This window comes from Bufo gargarizans, chromosome 1, assembly GCF_014858855.1.
Source record: "Bufo gargarizans isolate SCDJY-AF-19 chromosome 1, ASM1485885v1, whole genome shotgun sequence".
Taxonomy (NCBI): Eukaryota; Metazoa; Chordata; class Amphibia; order Anura; family Bufonidae; genus Bufo; species Bufo gargarizans.
The window spans coordinates 361,405,506-361,423,635 of record NC_058080.1 but is presented as its reverse complement, the minus strand read 5'-3'; the positions used below and the strand labels follow the sequence as shown (position 1 = coordinate 361,423,635).

Sequence of the window (18,130 nt, the reverse complement as noted above, 5' to 3'; positions counted from 1 at the left end):
GTTCTCGACAGTAAGGCTGGGAGAACTGGATCCTTCCTCAAATTTCAGGAAGAGATCATCGCGAACCTCCTGTACCCAGGAGGTTCCGTGGCCCCATCCACCAGTGTAGTTAGCCGTCTACACGAGCGACATTTCCCCAGTGTCGTTCCTGGTACCTCAAACCGACCGCCACCCCGAAAAAAATGTTGTGTCTGTAGCAGGAGTGGAAAAAAGGCGTGACACCCGCTATTTCTGTCCTGACTACCCTGCCCTATGCTTTGGAGAGTGTTTCCGGAAGTACCACTCACAGGTACACTATTAGCATAGGGATCATCTCACCAGGACAGGCACACAGGGCTATTAGGGCCCATTCACTCACAGCTGCTGCAAACGTCTCCTTTCACATGGGACAAAGTGCATAACGCACTTCGCCACATCTTTGGGCGATTTGCGCTTTGCACATTGACCCATGGGGATGGAGAGGTTTGTTCTATAAAGGTAAAAAAAAAAAAAAAAAAAAAAAAAAAAAAAAAAAACACCAGCAAGCAAACACGTTAATGTTTAGTTCAAAAAGTTAAAGTTTACATGTTCTGTTCCAAAGTTAATAAAATTATTGCGTTGTGGCCTGGTTTTTTCTTTTTTTTTTTTTTTTCTTTTTTCTTTTTTTACCTTCCAGGTGGACCTACCGATCTACTAGCTGCAGCACCGATGTGCATTCTGACAGAAGCATTGCGCTGCTGTCAGATTACACGCAAGTCGGTGTATGCGGCGCTGCAAGACGGGATTTTCTCCTCTGCGGTGACAGATACGTTTGCCAAGGCATACGAGCTGAGGAGGAGGCGGCGTTCCTATGCTTTGGCAAACACTTTGTATATATATATAAAAAAATAAATAAAAAAAAATCCCGGCAATGATTTATTCATCCACATCGATTGATGCGAATGGAGAAATCTGGTTTGCCAGGGCATACGAGCTAAGTGGGTATGGATGTAGGGCGGAGCTCCTATGTCCTGGCAGACGCCTTTCCCCTCCATTTTTTTTTTGGGCAGAGATTTTTTTCATCCACATTGATCGATGCGAATGAAGAAATCTGTGCCGTTCATTTTTTTCTTTCAGCCCAGAGGCTGAACGGAAAAAAAAATCTCATTACCTGTATGCTCAATATAAGGAGAATAGCAGAAACTCCTAATGCTGGCCATACATGTAATGATTGCGGAGACCCTCAAATGCCAGGGCAGTACAAACACCCCACAACTGACCCCATTTTGGAAAGAAGACACCCCAAGGTATTTGCTGAGGGGCATATTGAGTCCATGAAAGATTTACATTTTTGTCCTAAGTTAGCGGAAAGTGAGACTTTGTGAGAAAAAACAAAAAAAAATCAATTTCCGCTCTTATGCGAAAAAAAAATAATTTCTATGAACTTGCCAGGCCCCTCATTGGATACCTTGGGGTGTCTTCTTTTCAAAGTGGGGTCACATGTGGGGTATTTATACTGCCCTGGCTTTTTAGGGGCCCTAAAGCGTGAGAAGAAGTCTGGGATCCAAATGTCTAAAAATGCCCTCCTAAAAGGAATTTGGGCACCTTTGCGCATCTAGGCTGCAAAAAAGTGTGACACATCTGGTATCGCCGTACTCAGGAGAAGTTGGGGAATGTGTTTTGGGGTGTCATTTTACATATACCCATGCTAGGTGAGATAAATATCTTGGTCAAATGCCAACTTTGTATAAAAAAATGGGAAAAGTTGTCTTTTGCCAAGATATTTCTCTCACCCAGCATGGGTATATGTAAAATGACACCCCAAAACACATTCCCCAACTTCTCCTGAGTACGGCGATACCAGATGTGTGACCCTTTTTTGATGCTAAGGTGGGCAAAGGGGCACATATTCCAAAGTGCACCTTTCGGATTTCGCAGGCCATTTTTTACAGATTTTGATTGCAAAGTACTTCTCACACATATGGGCCCCTAAATTGCCAGGGCAGTATAACTACGCCACAAGTGACCCCATTTTGGAAAGAAGACACCCCAAGGTATTCCGTGAGGGGCATGGCGAGTTCCTAGAATTCTTTATTTTTTGTCGCAAGTTAGTGGAATATGAGACTTTGTAAGGAAAAAAGAGAAAAAAAATCATCATTTTCCGCTAACTTGTGACAAAAAAAAAAAATTCTAGGAACTCGCAGTGCCCCTAACGGAATACCTTGGGGTGTCTTCTTTCCAAAATGGGGTCACTTGTGGCGTAGTTATACTGCCCTGGCAATTTAGGGGCCCAAATGTGTGAGAAGTACCTTGCAATCAAAATGTGTAAAAAATGGCCTGCGAAACCCGAAAGGTGCACTTTGGAATATGTGCCCCTTTGCCCACCTTGGCAGCAAAAAAGTGTGACACATCTGGTATCGCCGTACTCAGGAGAAGTTGGGGAATGTGTTTTGGGGTGTCATTTTACATATACCCATGCTGGGTGAGAAAAATATATTGGTCAAATGCCAACTTTGTATAAACAAATGGGAAAAGTTGTCTTTTGCCAAGATATTTCTCTCATCCAGCATGGGTATATGTAAAATGACCCCCCAAAACACATTCCCCAACTTCTCCTGAGTACGGCGATACCAGATGTGTGACACTTTTTTGATGCCAAGGTGGGCAAAGGGGCGCATATTCCAAAGTGCACCTTTCCGATTTCACCGGTCATTTTTTACAGATTTTGATCGCAAAGTACTTCTCACACATATGGGCCCCTAAATTGCCAGGGCAGTATAACTACGCCACAAGTGACCCCATTTTGGAAAGAAGACACCCCAAGGTATTCCGTGAGGGGCATGGCGAGTTCCTAGAACTTTAAATTTTTTGTCGCAAGTTAGTGGAATATGAGACTTTGTAAGGAAAAAAGAGAAAAAAAAAAAATCATTATTTTCCGCTAACTTGTGACAAAAAAAATAAAATTCTAGGAACTCGCAGTGCCCCTCACGGAATACCTTGGGGTGTCTTCTTTCCAAAATGGGGTCACTTGTGGCGTAGTTATACTGCCCTGGCAATTTAGGGGCCCAAATGTGTGAGAAGTACCTTGCAATCAAAATGTGTAAAAAATGACCGGCGAAACCCGAAAGGTGCACTTTGGAATATGTGCCCCTTTGCCCACCTAGGCTGCAATAAAGTGTCACACATCTGGTATCGCCGTACTCAGGAGAAGTTGGGGAATGTGTTTTGGGGGGTCATTTTACATATACCCATGCTGGATGAGAGAAATATCTTGGCAAAAGACAACTTTTCCCATTTGTTTATACAAAGTTGGCATTTGACCAATATATTTTTCTCACCCAGCATGGGTATATGTAAAATGACACCCCAAAACACATTCCCCAACTTCTCCTGAGTACGGCGATACCAGATGTGTGACACTTTTTTGATGCCAAGGTGGGCAAAGGGGCACATATTCCAAAGTGCACCTTTCGGATTTCACCGGTCATTTTTTACACATTTTGATTGCAAAGTTCTTCTCACACATTTGGGCCCCTAAATTGCCAGGGCAGTATAACTACGCCACAAGTGACCCCATTTTGGAAAGAAGACACCCCAAGGTATTCTGTTAGGGGCATGGTGAGTTCCTAGAATTTTTTATTTTTTGTCGCAAGTTAGTGGAATATGAGACTCTGTAAGAAAAAAATAAAAATAAAAAATCATCATCATTTTCCGCTAACTTGTGACAAAAAATAAAAAGTTCTATGAACTCACTATGCCCATCAGCGAATACCTTAGGGTGTCTACTTTCCGAAATGGGGTCATTTGTGGGGGGTTTCTACTGTCTGGGCATTGTAGAACCTCAGGAATCATGACAGGTGCTCAGAAAATCAGAGCTGTTTCAAAAAGCCGAAATTCACATTTTTGTACCATAGTTTGTAAACGCTATAACTTTTACCCAAACCATTTTTTTTTTTGCCCAAACATTTTTTTTAATCAAAGACATGTAGAACAATAAATTTGGCGAAAAATTTATATATGGATGTCGTTTTTTTTTGCTAAATTTTACAGCTGAAAGTGAAAAATGTCATTTTTGGGCAAAAAGACCGGAATTAGACTTACCGGTAATTCTGTTTCCATGAGATCATCACGACGGCATACAAGGAGATTGACCCCTGACCTCTGTAGGGGCAGGAACAGAGAAAGGTTAAATACCCTCCTCCCACCACCAACACCAGTGTTTCCAAAATCACACAGAGCAACCCGGTGGTGGAGAACAGTAAAAACAAGAAAAAAGGTATTACTCCATACCTTCTAGAGACCTGGGTAGGTCAAATAATTTGAATCAAGGGAGGGAATAACGTGCCGTCGTGATGATCTCATGGAAACAGAATTACCGGTAAGTCTAATTCCGGTCTTTCCATAGCATCATCACGACGGCATACAAGGAGATATAAAAAATATATCAGTCAAGGGGGGGCTACAGCCTGGAGGACTTTCCGCCCAAAGGACAGATCAGATGATCTGGAAAGATCCAGGCGATAGTGCTTTATAAAGGTATGAATGCTGGACCAAGTGGCAGCACGACAGATTTCCTCCAGGGAAGCCCCAGCTCTCTCAGCCTGAGAGGAGGACATGGCCCGGGTGGAATGGGCCCTAATGTGGACTGGACATGTAAGATTTTGTAATTGATAACAAAAACTAATAGTTTCTTTGAGCCATCTGGCTATAGATGACCGGGAGGCTTTCTGGCCCTTAAGTCTTCCTCCGAAGAGAACTAGTAGGCTGTCCGACTTCCTAAACTTTTCCGTCACAGTGATATAGTTTAAGACTGCCCGTCTAACATCCAGAGAGTGAAATGTGGCTTCTTTGTCATTAGCAGGGTGTTGACAGAAGGAAGGTAGGGTAACTTCCTGGCTCCGATGAAAATTTGATACCACTTTGGGGAGAAAACCAGGATCCAGACGGAGAATTAATCTATCATCTAGAATACGGAGGTAGGGTTCCCTGATCGATAGGGCTTGCAATTCTCCTACTCTGCGGGCCGAAGTTATCGCAATCAAGAAGGCAGTTTTCAAGGACCATAATTTTATAGGACAGTCAGACATGGGTTCAAAGGGCGGTAAGGTAAGGCCTGTAAGAACGATGTTCAGATCCCAGGAAGGGACGCGAGCGGTGATCGTTGGGCGGAGCCTCGTCGCTGCCTTGATGAATCTTTTGATCCAACGATGACCGGCTATATCTTGGTCAAAAAAACAAGCCAGGGCTGAGATCTGGACCTTCAAGGTAGAGGGCCTAAGTCCCAGATCTAGACCTCGCTGTAGGAAGTCCAGTATTCTTTGGATGTTAGGTTTATGTAAATGTGGCGATTCATCCCCACTCCAAGAACAAAAACGTCTCCAGATCTTAAGGTAGATTGCTGACGTTACCTTCTTCCTGGAAGCTTTCAGAGTAGCAATAACTTCGTTTGATAGTCCCTGAAGTTTCAGGGTTTGGGACTCAGGATCCAAGCTGCTAATTTCAGAAACTGCGGGTTTGGGTGCAGAACTGGGCCCTGCTGGAGTAGGTCCTCCCGTACCGGAAGGGGCCATGGATCCTGTAGAGAAAGTCTCTGGAGAGATGAGAACCAACTTCTCTTTGGCCACAGGGGAGCGATCACAATCACCGTGGCCTTGTCCTGGAGAACTTTCTGCACCACCTTCGGGATTAGAGGAAGTGGAGGGAAGGCATAGCATAGATTCCAATGCCAACGGATGGCGAAGGCGTCTAATGTATGAGGCCTGTCCCTGGGGTTTAGGGAACAGAATGTTTCCACTTTTGAGTTGGCCCTGGTGGCGAACAGATCTACGTCGGGCAACCCCCATTTCCTTACCACTAACCTGAAGACTTCTGGACTTAGAGACCACTCTGTGTGATCGATCCTGTGGCGGCTGAGAAAATCTGCTTCTTGATTTAGTATCCCCCTCAGGTGAACTGCCGATACAGAGGCCACCTTCTGTTCTGCCCAGGCAAAGATCTTTGTTGCCAGCGCCTGAAGGGTTACGGACCGGGTTCCCCCCTGATGGGAGAGGTAGGCAATGGCTGTAGTGTTGTCCGATAGCACCTTTATATGATGATGACACAACATCTCCTCTGCCGCCCTCAATGCTTCCCAGACTGCTCTCAGCTCCCTGAAATTCGATGATTGGGATCTGATCGAATCTGGCCAAGTGCCCTGAAATATACGGTCCCCGACCTTTGCGCCCCAGCCGGACAGACTTGCGTCTGTTATTACCTGCAACTGGGGAGTCTTCTGCCAGGGATTTCCCCGGGATAGGTTCTCGTGGTTTTTCCACCAATTTAGGGACTGCAGAATCCGAGATGGAGGATTTACTTGGCGATCTAGAGAGGATTGGCACCTGTTCCAGACACTCAGTATCCAGGACTGAAGGGGTCTGAAGTGTATTTGACACCAGGGGACTGCCGGAATACAAGATGTCAGCAGACCCAGCATGCTCATCGCCTCTCTGATAGAGCAAGATCTTCTCTTTTGAAAGGACCTGACCTTTTGTTGGAGAACTGATATTTTGTCCCGAGGTAGGAACACTGCTTGCTTTCGGGAGTCCAGGATCATACCTAAGAAACGAACTTCCCTTGAGGGGGTGAGGACGGACTTTTCCTCGTTTACGATCCACCCCAGGTCGTCTAGGATGGAGAGAAAGACCTTCAGATTTGAATTGGTTTGGTTGCGACTTTCGCTGACCAGAAGGAAATCGTCCAAATAGGGGATTATCATGAGTCCCTGTCTTCGGGCGAAGGCAACCATCTCTACCACCACTTTGGTAAATATTCTCGGGGCAGACGAAATCCCGAAGGGAAGGGCTCTGAACTGGTAGTGATGGACGTTTCCTGATATATCCTGGATTGCAAACCGGAGAAAACACTGGGAGCTGGCGTGAATGGGAATATGGTAATAAGCGTCTCGCAGGTCTATAGTGCACATGAAGACGTCTTTGCTTAATAGAGGGATTGTAGATGTTAGGGTCTCCATCCTGAATTTCTGATAACGGATGAACTTGTTTAGAGGTTTCAGGTTTATGATCGTCCGAAAGGTACCTTCTTTTTTTCTGATTAAAAATAAAGTTGAATAAAACCCCTTGCCTCTTTCTAGAGGTGGGACCGGAGAGATTACATTCATCTGAAGAAGTTTCTGGACTCCTTGCCAAAGGTTCGTTTGGAACCGTGTCAGAGAAAATTTGTTTGGGGGTCTTGAAGACCACTCTATCTGATAGCCTGTACCGACTACCTTGGAAATCCAGGGGTTCTGGGAGATGGATTCCCATGATCCCAGGAATCTTGAGAGTCTTCCCCCCACTCCGGCGTCATTGCTTATCTGAAGGTTTCTGCTGGGAGAAGGACTGACCTCTTCCTCTTCCTCCTTTTGGGTAACTCCAACGCCCTGATTTCCCTTTTCCCCTGTAGCTCCTTTCTTGACCCGAGGGGGGGCGAAAAGGATACCGACGTTTGGAAGGGCGATCTTCCGGAAACCCCTTCTTCTTATCCGCGGCCTTCTCTAGGATCTTATCTAGCACCGGGCCAAACACGTATTCTCCGGAAAAGGGGATGGAGCAAAGCTTTAACTTAGATTAGAGTTGAGCGAACACCTGGATGTTCGGGTTCGAGAAGTTCGGCCGAACATCCCGGAAATGTTCGGGTTCGGGATCCGAACCCGATCCGAACTTCGTCCCGAACCCGAACCCCATTGAAGTCAATGGGGACCCGAACTTTTCGGCACTAAAACGGCTGTAAAACAGCCCAGGAAAGGGCTAGAGGGCTGCAAAAGGCAGCAACATGTAGGTAAATCCCCTGCAAACAAATGTGGATAGGGAAATTAATTAAAATAAAAATTAAATAAATAAAAATTAACCAAAATCAATTGGAGAGAGGTTCCATAGCAGAGAATCTGGCTTCCCGTCACCCACCACTGGAACAGTCCATTCTCAGATATTTAGGCCCCGGCACCCAGGCAGAGGAGAGAGGTCCCGTAACAGACAATCTGGCTTCATGTCAGCAGAGAATCAGTCTTCATGTCATAGCAGAGAATCAGGCTTCACGTCACCCACCACTGTAATAGTCCATTTTCATAAATTTAGGCCCAGCACCCAGGCAGAGGAGAGAGGTCCCGTAACAGACAATCTGGCTTCATGTCAGCAGAGAATCAGTCTTCATATCATAGCAGAGAATCTGGCTTCCCGTTACCCACCACTGGAACAGTCCATTCTCAGATATTTAGGCTCCGGCACCCAGGCAGAGGAGAGAGGTCCCGTAACAGACAATCTGGCTTCATGTCAGCAGAGAATCAGTCTTCATATCATAGCAGAGAATCAGGCTTCACGTCAGCCACCACTGCAACAGTCCATTGTCATAAATTCAGGCCCAGCACCCAGGCAGAGGAGAGAGGTCCCGTAACAGACAATCTGGCTTCATGTCAGCAGAGAATCAGTCTGCATGTCATAGCAGAGAATGAGGCTTCACGTCACCCACCACTGCAACAGTCCATTTTCATAAATTTAGGCCCAGCACCCAGGCAGAGGAGAGAGGTCCCGTAACAGAGGATCTGGCTTCATGTCACCAGAGAATCAGTCTGCATGTCATAGCAGAGAATCAGGCTTCACGTCACCCACCACTGCAACAGTCCATTTTCATACATTTAGGCCCAGCACCCAGGCAGAGGAGAGAGGTCCCGTAACAGAGGATCTGGCTTCATGTCACCAGAGAATCAGTCTGCATGTCATAGCAGAGAATCAGGCTTCACGTCAGCCACCACTGCAACAATCCATTGGCATATATTTAGGCCTAGCACACAGGCAGAGGAGAGAGGTCCCGTAACAGACAATCTGGCTTCATGTCAGCAGAGAATCAGTCTTCATATCATAGCAGAGAATCAGGCTTCACGTCAGCCACCAATGCAACAGTCCATTGTCAGATATTTAGGCCCAGCACCCAGGCAGAGGAGAGAGGTCCCGTAACAGAGGATCTGGCTTCATGTCACCAGAGAATCAGTCTGCATGTCATAGCAGAGAATCAGGCTTCACGTCAGCCACCACTGCAACAATCCATTGGCATATATTTAGGCCTAGCACACAGGCAGAGGAGAGAGGTCCCGTAACAGACAATCTGGCTTCATGTCAGCAGAGAATCAGTCTGCATGTCATAGCAGAGAATGAGGCTTCACGTCACCCACCACTGCAACAGTCCATTTTCATAAATTTAGGCCCAGCACCCAGGCAGAGGAGAGAGGTCCCGTAACAGAGGATCTGGCTTCATGTCACCAGAGAATCAGTCTGCATGTCATAGCAGAGAATCAGGCTTCACGTCACCCACCACTGCAACAGTCCATTGTCATAAATTCAGGCCCAGCACCCAGGCAGAGGAGAGAGGTCCCGTAACAGACAATCTGGCTTCATGTCACCAGAGAATCAGTCTGCATGTCATAGCAGAGAATGAGGCTTCACGTCAGCCACCACTGCAACAATCCATTGGCATATATTTAGGCCTAGCACACAGGCAGAGGAGAGGTTCATTCAACTTTGGGTAGCCTTGCAATATAATGGTAAAATGAAAATAAAAATAGGATTGAATGAGGAAGTGCCCTGGAGTCCAATAATATATGGTTATGGGGAGGTAGTTAATGTCTAATCTGGACAAGGGACGGACAGGTCCTGTGGGATCCATGCCTGGTTCATTTTTATGAACGTCAGCTTGTCCACATTGGCTGTAGACAGGCGGCTGCGTTTGTCTGTAATGACGCCCCCTGCCGTGCTGAATACACGTTCAGACAAAACGCTGGCTGCCGGGCAGGCCAGCACCTCCAAGGCATAAAAGGCTAGCTCTGGCCACGTGGACAATTTAGAGACCCAGAAGTTGAATGGGGCCGAACCATCAGTCAGTACGTGGACGGGTGTGCACACGTACTGTTCCACCATGTTAGTGAAATGTTGCCTCCTGCTAACACGTTGCGTATCAGGTGGTGGTGCAGTTAGCTGTGGCGTGTTGACAAAAGTTTTCCACATCTCTGCCATGCTAACCCTGCCCTCAGAGGAGCTGGCCGTGACACAGCTGCCTTGGCGACCTCTTGCTCCTCCTCTGCCTTGGCCTTGGGCTTCCACTTGTTCCCCTGTGACATTTGGGAATGCTCTCAGTAGCGCGTCTACCAACGTGCGCTTGTACTCGCGCATCTTCCTATCACGCTCCAGTGCAGGAAGTAAGGTGGGCACATTGTCTTTGTAGCGTGGATCCAGCAGGGTGGCAACCCAGTAGTCCGCACAGGTTAAAATGTGGGCAACTCTGCTGTCGTTGCGCAGGCACTGCAGCATGTAGTCGCTCATGTGTGCCAGGCTGCCCAGGGGTAAGGACAAGCTGTCCTCTGTGGGAGGCGTATCGTCATCGTCCTGCCTTTCCCCCCAGCCACGCACCAGTGATGGACCCGAGCTGCGTTGGGTGCCACCCCGCTGTGACCATGCTTCATCCTCATCCTCCTCCACCTCCTCCTCATCCTCGTCCTCCTCGTCCTCCAGTAGTGGGCCCTGGCTGGCCACATTTGTACCTGGCCTCTGCTGTTGCCAAAAACCTCCCTCTGAGTCACTTCGAAGAGACTGGCCTGAAAGTGCTAAAAATGACCCCTCTTCCTCCTCCTCCTCCTCCTCCTCCTGGGCCACCTCCTCTTCCATCATCGCCCTAAGTGTTTTCTCAAGGAGACATAGAAGTGGTATTGTAACGCTGATAACGGTGTCATCGCCACTGGCCATGTTGGTGGAGTACTCGAAACAGCGCAACAGGGCACACAGGTCTCGCATGGAGGCCCAGTCATTGGTGGTGAAGTGGTGCTGTTCTGTAGTGCGACTGACCCGTGCGTGCTGCAGCTGAAACTCCACTATGGCCTGCTGCTGCTCGCACAGTCTGTCCAGCATGTGCAAGGTGGAGTTCCACCTGGTGGGCACGTCGCATATGAGGCGGTGAGCGGGAAGGCCGAAGTTACGCTGTAGCGCAGACAGGCGAGCAGCGGCAGGATGTGAACGCCGGAAGCGCGAACAGACGGCCCGCACTTTATGCAGCAGCTCTGACATGTCGGGGTAGTTGTGAATGAACTTCTGCACCACCAAATTCAGCACATGCGCCAAGCAAGGGATGTGCGTCAAATTGGCTAGTCCCAGAGCTGCAACGAGATTTCGCCCATTATCACACACCACCAGGCCGGGCTTGAGGCTCACCGGCAGCAACCACTCGTCGGTCTGTTGTTCAATACCCCGCCACAACTCCTGTGCGGTGTGGGGCCTGTCCCCCAAACATATGAGTTTCAGAATGGCCTGCTGACGTTTACCCCGGGCTGTGCTGAAGTTGGTGGTGAAGGTGTGTGGCTGACTGGATGAGCAGGTGGAAGAAGAGGAGGAGGAAGCCGAGAAGGAGGAGGTGGCAACAGGAGGCAAAGAATGTTGCCCTGCGATCCTTGGCGGCGGAAGGACGTGCGCCAAACAGCTCTCCGCCTGGGGCCCAGCTGCCACTACATTTACCCAGTGTGCAGTTAGGGAGATATAGCGTCCCTGGCCGTGCTTACTGGTCCACGTATCTGTGGTTAGGTGGACCTTGCTACAGATGGCGTTGCGCAGTGCACACTTGATTTTATCGGATACTTGGTTGTGCAGGGAAGGCACGGCTCTCTTGGAGAAGTAGTGCCGGCTGGGAACAACATACTGTGGGACAGCAAGCGACATGAGCTGTTTGAAGCTGTCTGTGTCCACCAGCCTAAATGACAGCATTTCATAGGCCAGTAGTTTAGAAATGCTGGCATTCAGGGCCAGGGATCGAGGGTGGCTAGGTGGGAATTTACGCTTTCTATCAAATGTTTGTGAGATGGAGAGCTGAACGCTGGCGTGTGACATGGTTGAGACGCTTGGTGACGGAGGTGGTGGTGGTGGTGTTGGTGGTACATCCCCTGTTTGCTGGGCGGCAGGTGCCAACGTTCCTCCAGAGGCGGAGGAAGAGGCCGAGGCGGCAGCAGCAGAATAGGCCGAGGCGGCAGCAGCAGAAGAGGTAGCAGGGGGAGCCTGAGTGACTTCCTTGGTTTTAAGGTGTTTACTCCACTGCAGTTCATGCTTTGCATGCAGGTGCCTGGTCATGCAGGTTGTGCTCAGGTTCAGAACGTTAATGCCTCGCTTCAGGCTCTGATGGCACAGCGTGCAAACCACTCGGGTCTTGTCGTCAGCACATTGTTTGAAGAAGTGCCATGCCAGGGAACTCCTTGAAGCTGCCTTTGGGGTGCTCGGTCCCAGATGGCGGCGGTCAGTAGCAGGCGGAGTCTCTTGGCGGCGGGTGTTCTGCTTTTGCCCACTGCTCCCTCTTTTGCTACGCTGTTGGCTCGGTCTCACCACTGCCTCTTCCTCCGAACTGTGAAAGTCAGTGGCACGACCTTCATTCCATGTGGGGTCTAGGACCTCATCGTCCCCTGCATCGTCTTCCACCCAGTCTTGATCCCTGACCTCCTGTTCAGTCTGCACACTGCAGAAAGACGCAGCAGTTGGCACCTGTGTTTCGTCATCATCAGAGACATGCTGAGGTGGTATTCCCATGTCCTCATCATCAGGAAACATAAGTGGTTGTGCGTCAGTGCATTCTATGTCTTTCACCGCTGGGGAAGGGCTAGGTGGATGCCCTTGGGAAACCCTGCCAGCGGAGTCTTCAAACAGCATAAGAGACTGCTGCATAACTTGAGGCTGAGACAGTTTCCCTGGTATGCATGGGGGTGATGTGACAGACTGATGGGGTTGGTTTTCAGGCGCCATCTGTGCGCTTTCTGCAGAAGACTGGGTGGGAGATAATGTGAACGTGCTGGATCCACTGTCGGCCACCCAATTGACTAATGCCTGTACCTGCTCAGGCCTTACCATCCTTAGAACGGCATTGGGCCCCACCATATATCGCTGTAAATTCTGGCGGCTACTGGGACCTGAGGTAGTTGGTACACTAGGACGTGTGGATGTGGCAGAACGGCCACGTCCTCTCCCAGCACCAGAGGGTCCACTAACACCACCACGACCATGTCCACGTCCGCGTCCCTTACTAGATGTTTTTCTCATTGTTATGGTTCACCACAACAACAAATATATTATTTGGCCCAATGTATTGTATTCAAATTCAGCGGGATATAAATTTGAGGCCTAGTATTTAGGCGCTGGGTGACCGGTATGGATTTAGTGACAGAATTAGACTTGGAAATGCACAGAAGCGTGTGTGTGAAGTTATTCTGAATGACCCTATGTGCACCTTCAATATGATCTACCCTTTTAGGGATAGATTTCAAATAGCTCTGATATAGCAGAAACGACTAAATTATGAAATTGCTAAATTGGGAATTGTATTTCAACCCAGAACAAAAAATGTGCTTTGACGGACACTAAATAACTTTCCCAGCCACAACAGGACAGCGGTAACGAGAGATTTAGCGGGATATAAATTTGAGGCCTAGTATTTAGGCGCTGGGTGACAGGTATGGGTTTAGTGACAGAATTAGACTTGGAAATACACAGTAGCGGGTGTGTGTGAAGTTATTCTGAATGACCCAATGTGCACCTTGAATATTATATACCCTTTTAGGGATAGATTTCAAATAGCTCTGATATAGCAGAAACCACTAAATTATGAAATTGCTAAATTGGGAATTGTACTTCAACCCAGAACAAAAAATGTGCTTTGACGGACACTAAATAACTTTCCCAGCTACAACAGGACAGCGGTAACGAGAGATTTAGCGGGATATAAATTTGAGGCCTAGTATTTAGGCGCTGGGTGACAGGTATGGGTTTAGTGACAGAATTAGACTTGGAAATACACAGTAGCGGGTGTGTGTGAAGTTATTCTGAATGACCCTATGTGCACCTTCAATATGATCTACCCTTTTAGGGATAGATTTCAAATAGCTCTGATATAGCAGAAACCACTAAATTATGAAATTGCTAAATTGGGAATTGTATTTCAACCCAGAAGAAAAAATGTGCTTTGACGGACACTAAATAACTTTCCCAGCTACAACAGGACAGCGGTAACGAGAGATTTAGCAGGATATAAATTTGAGGCCTAGTATTTAGGCGCTGGGTGACAGGTATGGGTTTAGTGACAGAATTAGACTTGAAAATACACAGTAGCGGGTGTGTGTGAAGTTATTCTGAATGACCCAATGTGCACCTTGAATATTATATACCCTTTTAGGGATAGATTTCAAATAGCTCTGATATAGCAGAAACCACTAAATTATGAAATTGCTAAATTGGGAATTGTACTTCAACCCAGAACAAAAAATGTGCTTTGACGGACACTAAATATCTTTCCAAGCAACAACAGTACAGCGGTAACGAGAGATTTAGCAGGATATAAATTTGAGGCCTAGTATTTAGGCGCTGGGTGACAGGTATGGGTTTAGTGACAGAATTAGACTTGGAAATACACAGTAGCGGGTGTGTGTGAAGTTATTCTGAATGACCCAATGTGCACCTTGAATATTATATACCCTTTTAGGGATAGATTTCAAATAGCTCTGATATAGCAGAAACCACTAAATTATGAAATTGCTAAATTGGGAATTGTACTTCAACCCAGAACAAAAAATGTGCTTTGACGGACACTAAATAACTTTCCCAGCTACAACAGGACAGCGGTAACGAGAGATTTAGCGGGATATAAATTTGAGGGCTAGTATTTAGGCGCTGGGTGACAGGTATGGGTTTAGTAACAGAATTAGACTTGGAAATACACAGTAGCGGGTGTGTGTGAAGTTATTCTGAATGACCCTATGTGCACCTTCAATATGATCTACCCTTTTAGGGATAGATTTCAAATAGCTCTGATATAGCAGAAACCACTAAATTATGAAATTGCTAAATTGGGAATTGTATTTCAACCCAGAACAAAAAATGTGCTTTGACGGACACTAAATAACTTTCCCAGCTACAACAGGACAGCGGTAACGAGAGATTTAGCAGGATATAAATTTGAGGCCTAGTATTTAGGCGCTGGGTGACAGGTATGGGTTTAGTGACAGAATTAGACTTGAAAATACACAGTAGCGGGTGTGTGTGAAGTTATTCTGAATGACCCAATGTGCACCTTGAATATTATATACCCTTTTAGGGATAGATTTCAAATAGCTCTGATATAGCAGAAACCACTAAATTATGAAATTGCTAAATTGGGAATTGTACTTCAACCCAGAACAAAAAATGTGCTTTGACGGACACTAAATAACTTTCCCAGCTACAACAGGACAGCGGTAACGAGAGATTTAGCAGGATATAAATTTGAGGCCTAGTATTTAGGCGCTGGGTGACAGGTATGGGTTTAGTGACAGAATTAGACTTGAAAATACACAGTAGCGGGTGTGTGTGAAGTTATTCTGAATGACCCAATGTGCACCTTGAATATTATATACCCTTTTAGGGATAGATTTCAAATAGCTCTGATATAGCAGAAACCACTAAATATTGAAATTGCTAAATTGGGAATTGTACTTCAACCCAGAACAAAAAATGTGCTTTGACGGACACTAAATAACTTTCCCAGCTACAACAGGACAGCGGTAACGAGAGATTTAGCGGGATATAAATTTGAGGCCTAGTATTTAGGCGCTGGGTGACCGGTATGGATTTAGTGACAGAATTAGACTGGGATATGGCCAAAAAATAACCACACTATTGCTGGTTAAATGCACTTGGTGACGGGCGCAGCTTGCCCCTGATGTAGTATATGGCCAAAAAATGAACAGACTATTGCTGGTTAAATGCACTTGGTGTCACAGCTTGACCAACCACACTACTGAGGGTTAAATGCACTTGGTGACGGGCGCAGCTTGCCCCTGATGTAGTATATGGCCAAAAAATAAACAGACTATTGCTGGTTAAATGCACTTGGTGTGACAGCTTCACCCTGATGTAGGCTTTAGCCAGAAAACAACCACACCATTGAGGGTTAAATGCACTTGGTGACAGGCGCAGCTTGCCCCTGATTTTGTATATGGCCAAAAAATGAACAGACTATTGCTGGTTAAATGCACTTGGTGTGACAGCTTCACCCTGATGTAGGCTTTAGCCAAAAAACAACCACACCATTGAGGGTTAAATGCACTTGGTGACAGGCGCAGCTTGCCCCTGATTTTGTATATGGCCAAAAAATGAACAGACTATTGCTGGTTAAATGCACTTGGTGTGACAGCTTCACCCTGATGTAGGCTTTAGCCAAAAAACAACCACACCATTGAGGGTTAAATGCACTTGGTGACAGGCGCAGCTTGCCCCTGATTTTGTATATGGCCAAAAAATGAACAGACTATTGCTGGTTAAATGCACTTGGTGTGACAGCTTTACCCTGATGTAGGCTTTAGCCAAAAAACAACCACACCATTGAGGGTTAAATGCACTTGGTGACAGGCGCAGCTTGCCCCTGATTTTGTATATGGCCAAAAAATGAACAGACTATTGCTGGTTAAATGCACTTGGTGTGACAGCTTCACCCTGATGTAGGCTTTAGCCAAAAAACAACCACACCATTGAGGGTTAAATGCACTTGGTCGCAGCTTGTGCTGGCGCACCACAAGACACAAAATGGCCGCCGATCACCCCAGAAAAATGTGACTGACAAACGGTCTGGGCAGCCTAAAAACAGTGAGCAATTGAGGATCAGCAGCTCAATGATCCACAGCTGCAGATCGATCAGTTAATCAAGTCCTTTGGAGGAGTTAATCTGCCTAATCTCGCCCTACTGTCGCAGCCGCAACCTCTCCCTACGCTAATCAGAGCAGAGTGACGGGCGGCGCTATGTGACTCCAGCTTAAATAGAGGCTGGGTCACATGGTGCTCTGGCCAATCACAGCCATGCCAATAGTAGGCATGGCTGTGATGGCCTCTTGGGGCAAGTAGTATGACGCTTGTTGATTGGCTGCTTTGCAGCCTTTCAAAAAGCGCCAAGAAAGCGTCACAAAAGCGCCAAGAAAGCGACGAACACCGAACCCGAACTTTTACGAAAATGTCCGGGTTCGGGTCCGTGTCACGGACACCCCAAAATTCGGTACGAACCCGAACTATACAGTTCGAGTTCGCTCATCCCTAACTTAGATGTCTTATCCCCCGACCAACACTTCATCCAGAGGGCTCTCCTAGCTGCATTGGAGAGTGCTGCATCTCTGGCGGAGAACCGAACTGATTCGGCAGAGGCATCCGCCAGGAAAGCCGTGGCCGACTTTAAAAGGGGGAGAGACTCCAGAATCTGCTCCCTAGACGCTCTGTCTTTAATATGAGTTTCCAACTCTCCCAACCAAAGATACATGGACCGGGCGACTGAAGTAGCCGCAATATTGGTTTTAACGTTAAACATGGCCGCCTCCCAGGATTTCCTGAGGAGACTGTCCGCCTTACGATCCATTGAATCTTTGAGTTGGGAGGCATCCTCGAATGGAAGGGACGTCTTTTTGTTCACTTTGGCCACCTGTACATCAATCTTGGGAATTTCATTGAAAATTTTAGATTCCTCCGGATCAAATAGCAACCTATTTTTGAACGTTGCCGGGACTCCCAGTCGTTTTTCTGGGTCTGTCCACTCATCAAGGATCATATCCCTAATGCTTTCATTGATGGGAAACACACGGGTCTTCTTAACCCTCAGGCCCCCAAACATCTCCTCTTGTACCGAATGGGTACGTTGTACCTCCTCCACACCCATGGTCGACCTTACAGCCTTCAGAAGGTCGGACATTTCTTCCGTAGAAAAATAATATCTACGTCCATCGTCTTCTGAGTCAGAGACTCTCTCCCCCTCCTCCCAAGACTTAACAGAGTGGGCACTTTCCTCCGCAACGACTTCTATATCAGAGGGGGATGGGGATCTAGCCCGCTTCTTCTTTGGTTGCGGCAAATCGGGGGGATTAGCGGACAGGTGGGCCAGGGATGAACGGATCTCCTCCTGAATCATAGTTTTTAACTCCTCTTTTAGGGAGGGTGCCTCATCCCGTACGATATTTGAGATACAAGGCTTGCACAGTTTTTTGGGGTAGCCGTCAGGGAGTCTACTAGAGCAGGAGACACATTTGAGTGACTTCCCCATCTTTTTCGGGGTTTCTTTTGCCTAAAAGAGATGAAACGGCAAGTATAAGGGATATGGCCCACCAAGAGGAGGG

General features: G+C 47.1%; 1 protein-coding gene across 1 annotated transcript; it reads right to left on the bottom strand.

Moving 5' to 3' along the window:
* Positions 1 to 7,298: 7,298 nt before the first annotated feature.
* Positions 7,299 to 18,130, bottom strand: LOC122930194 (lamina-associated polypeptide 2-like). Its single transcript, XM_044283457.1, has 2 exons — positions 17,068 to 18,130; positions 7,299 to 7,556 (listed from the first exon to the last, which is right to left on the bottom strand). Exons 1-2 carry the CDS (start codon positions 18,055 to 18,057, stop codon positions 7,299 to 7,301), a joined length of 1,248 nt encoding a protein of 415 aa, XP_044139392.1. The 5' UTR covers positions 18,058 to 18,130.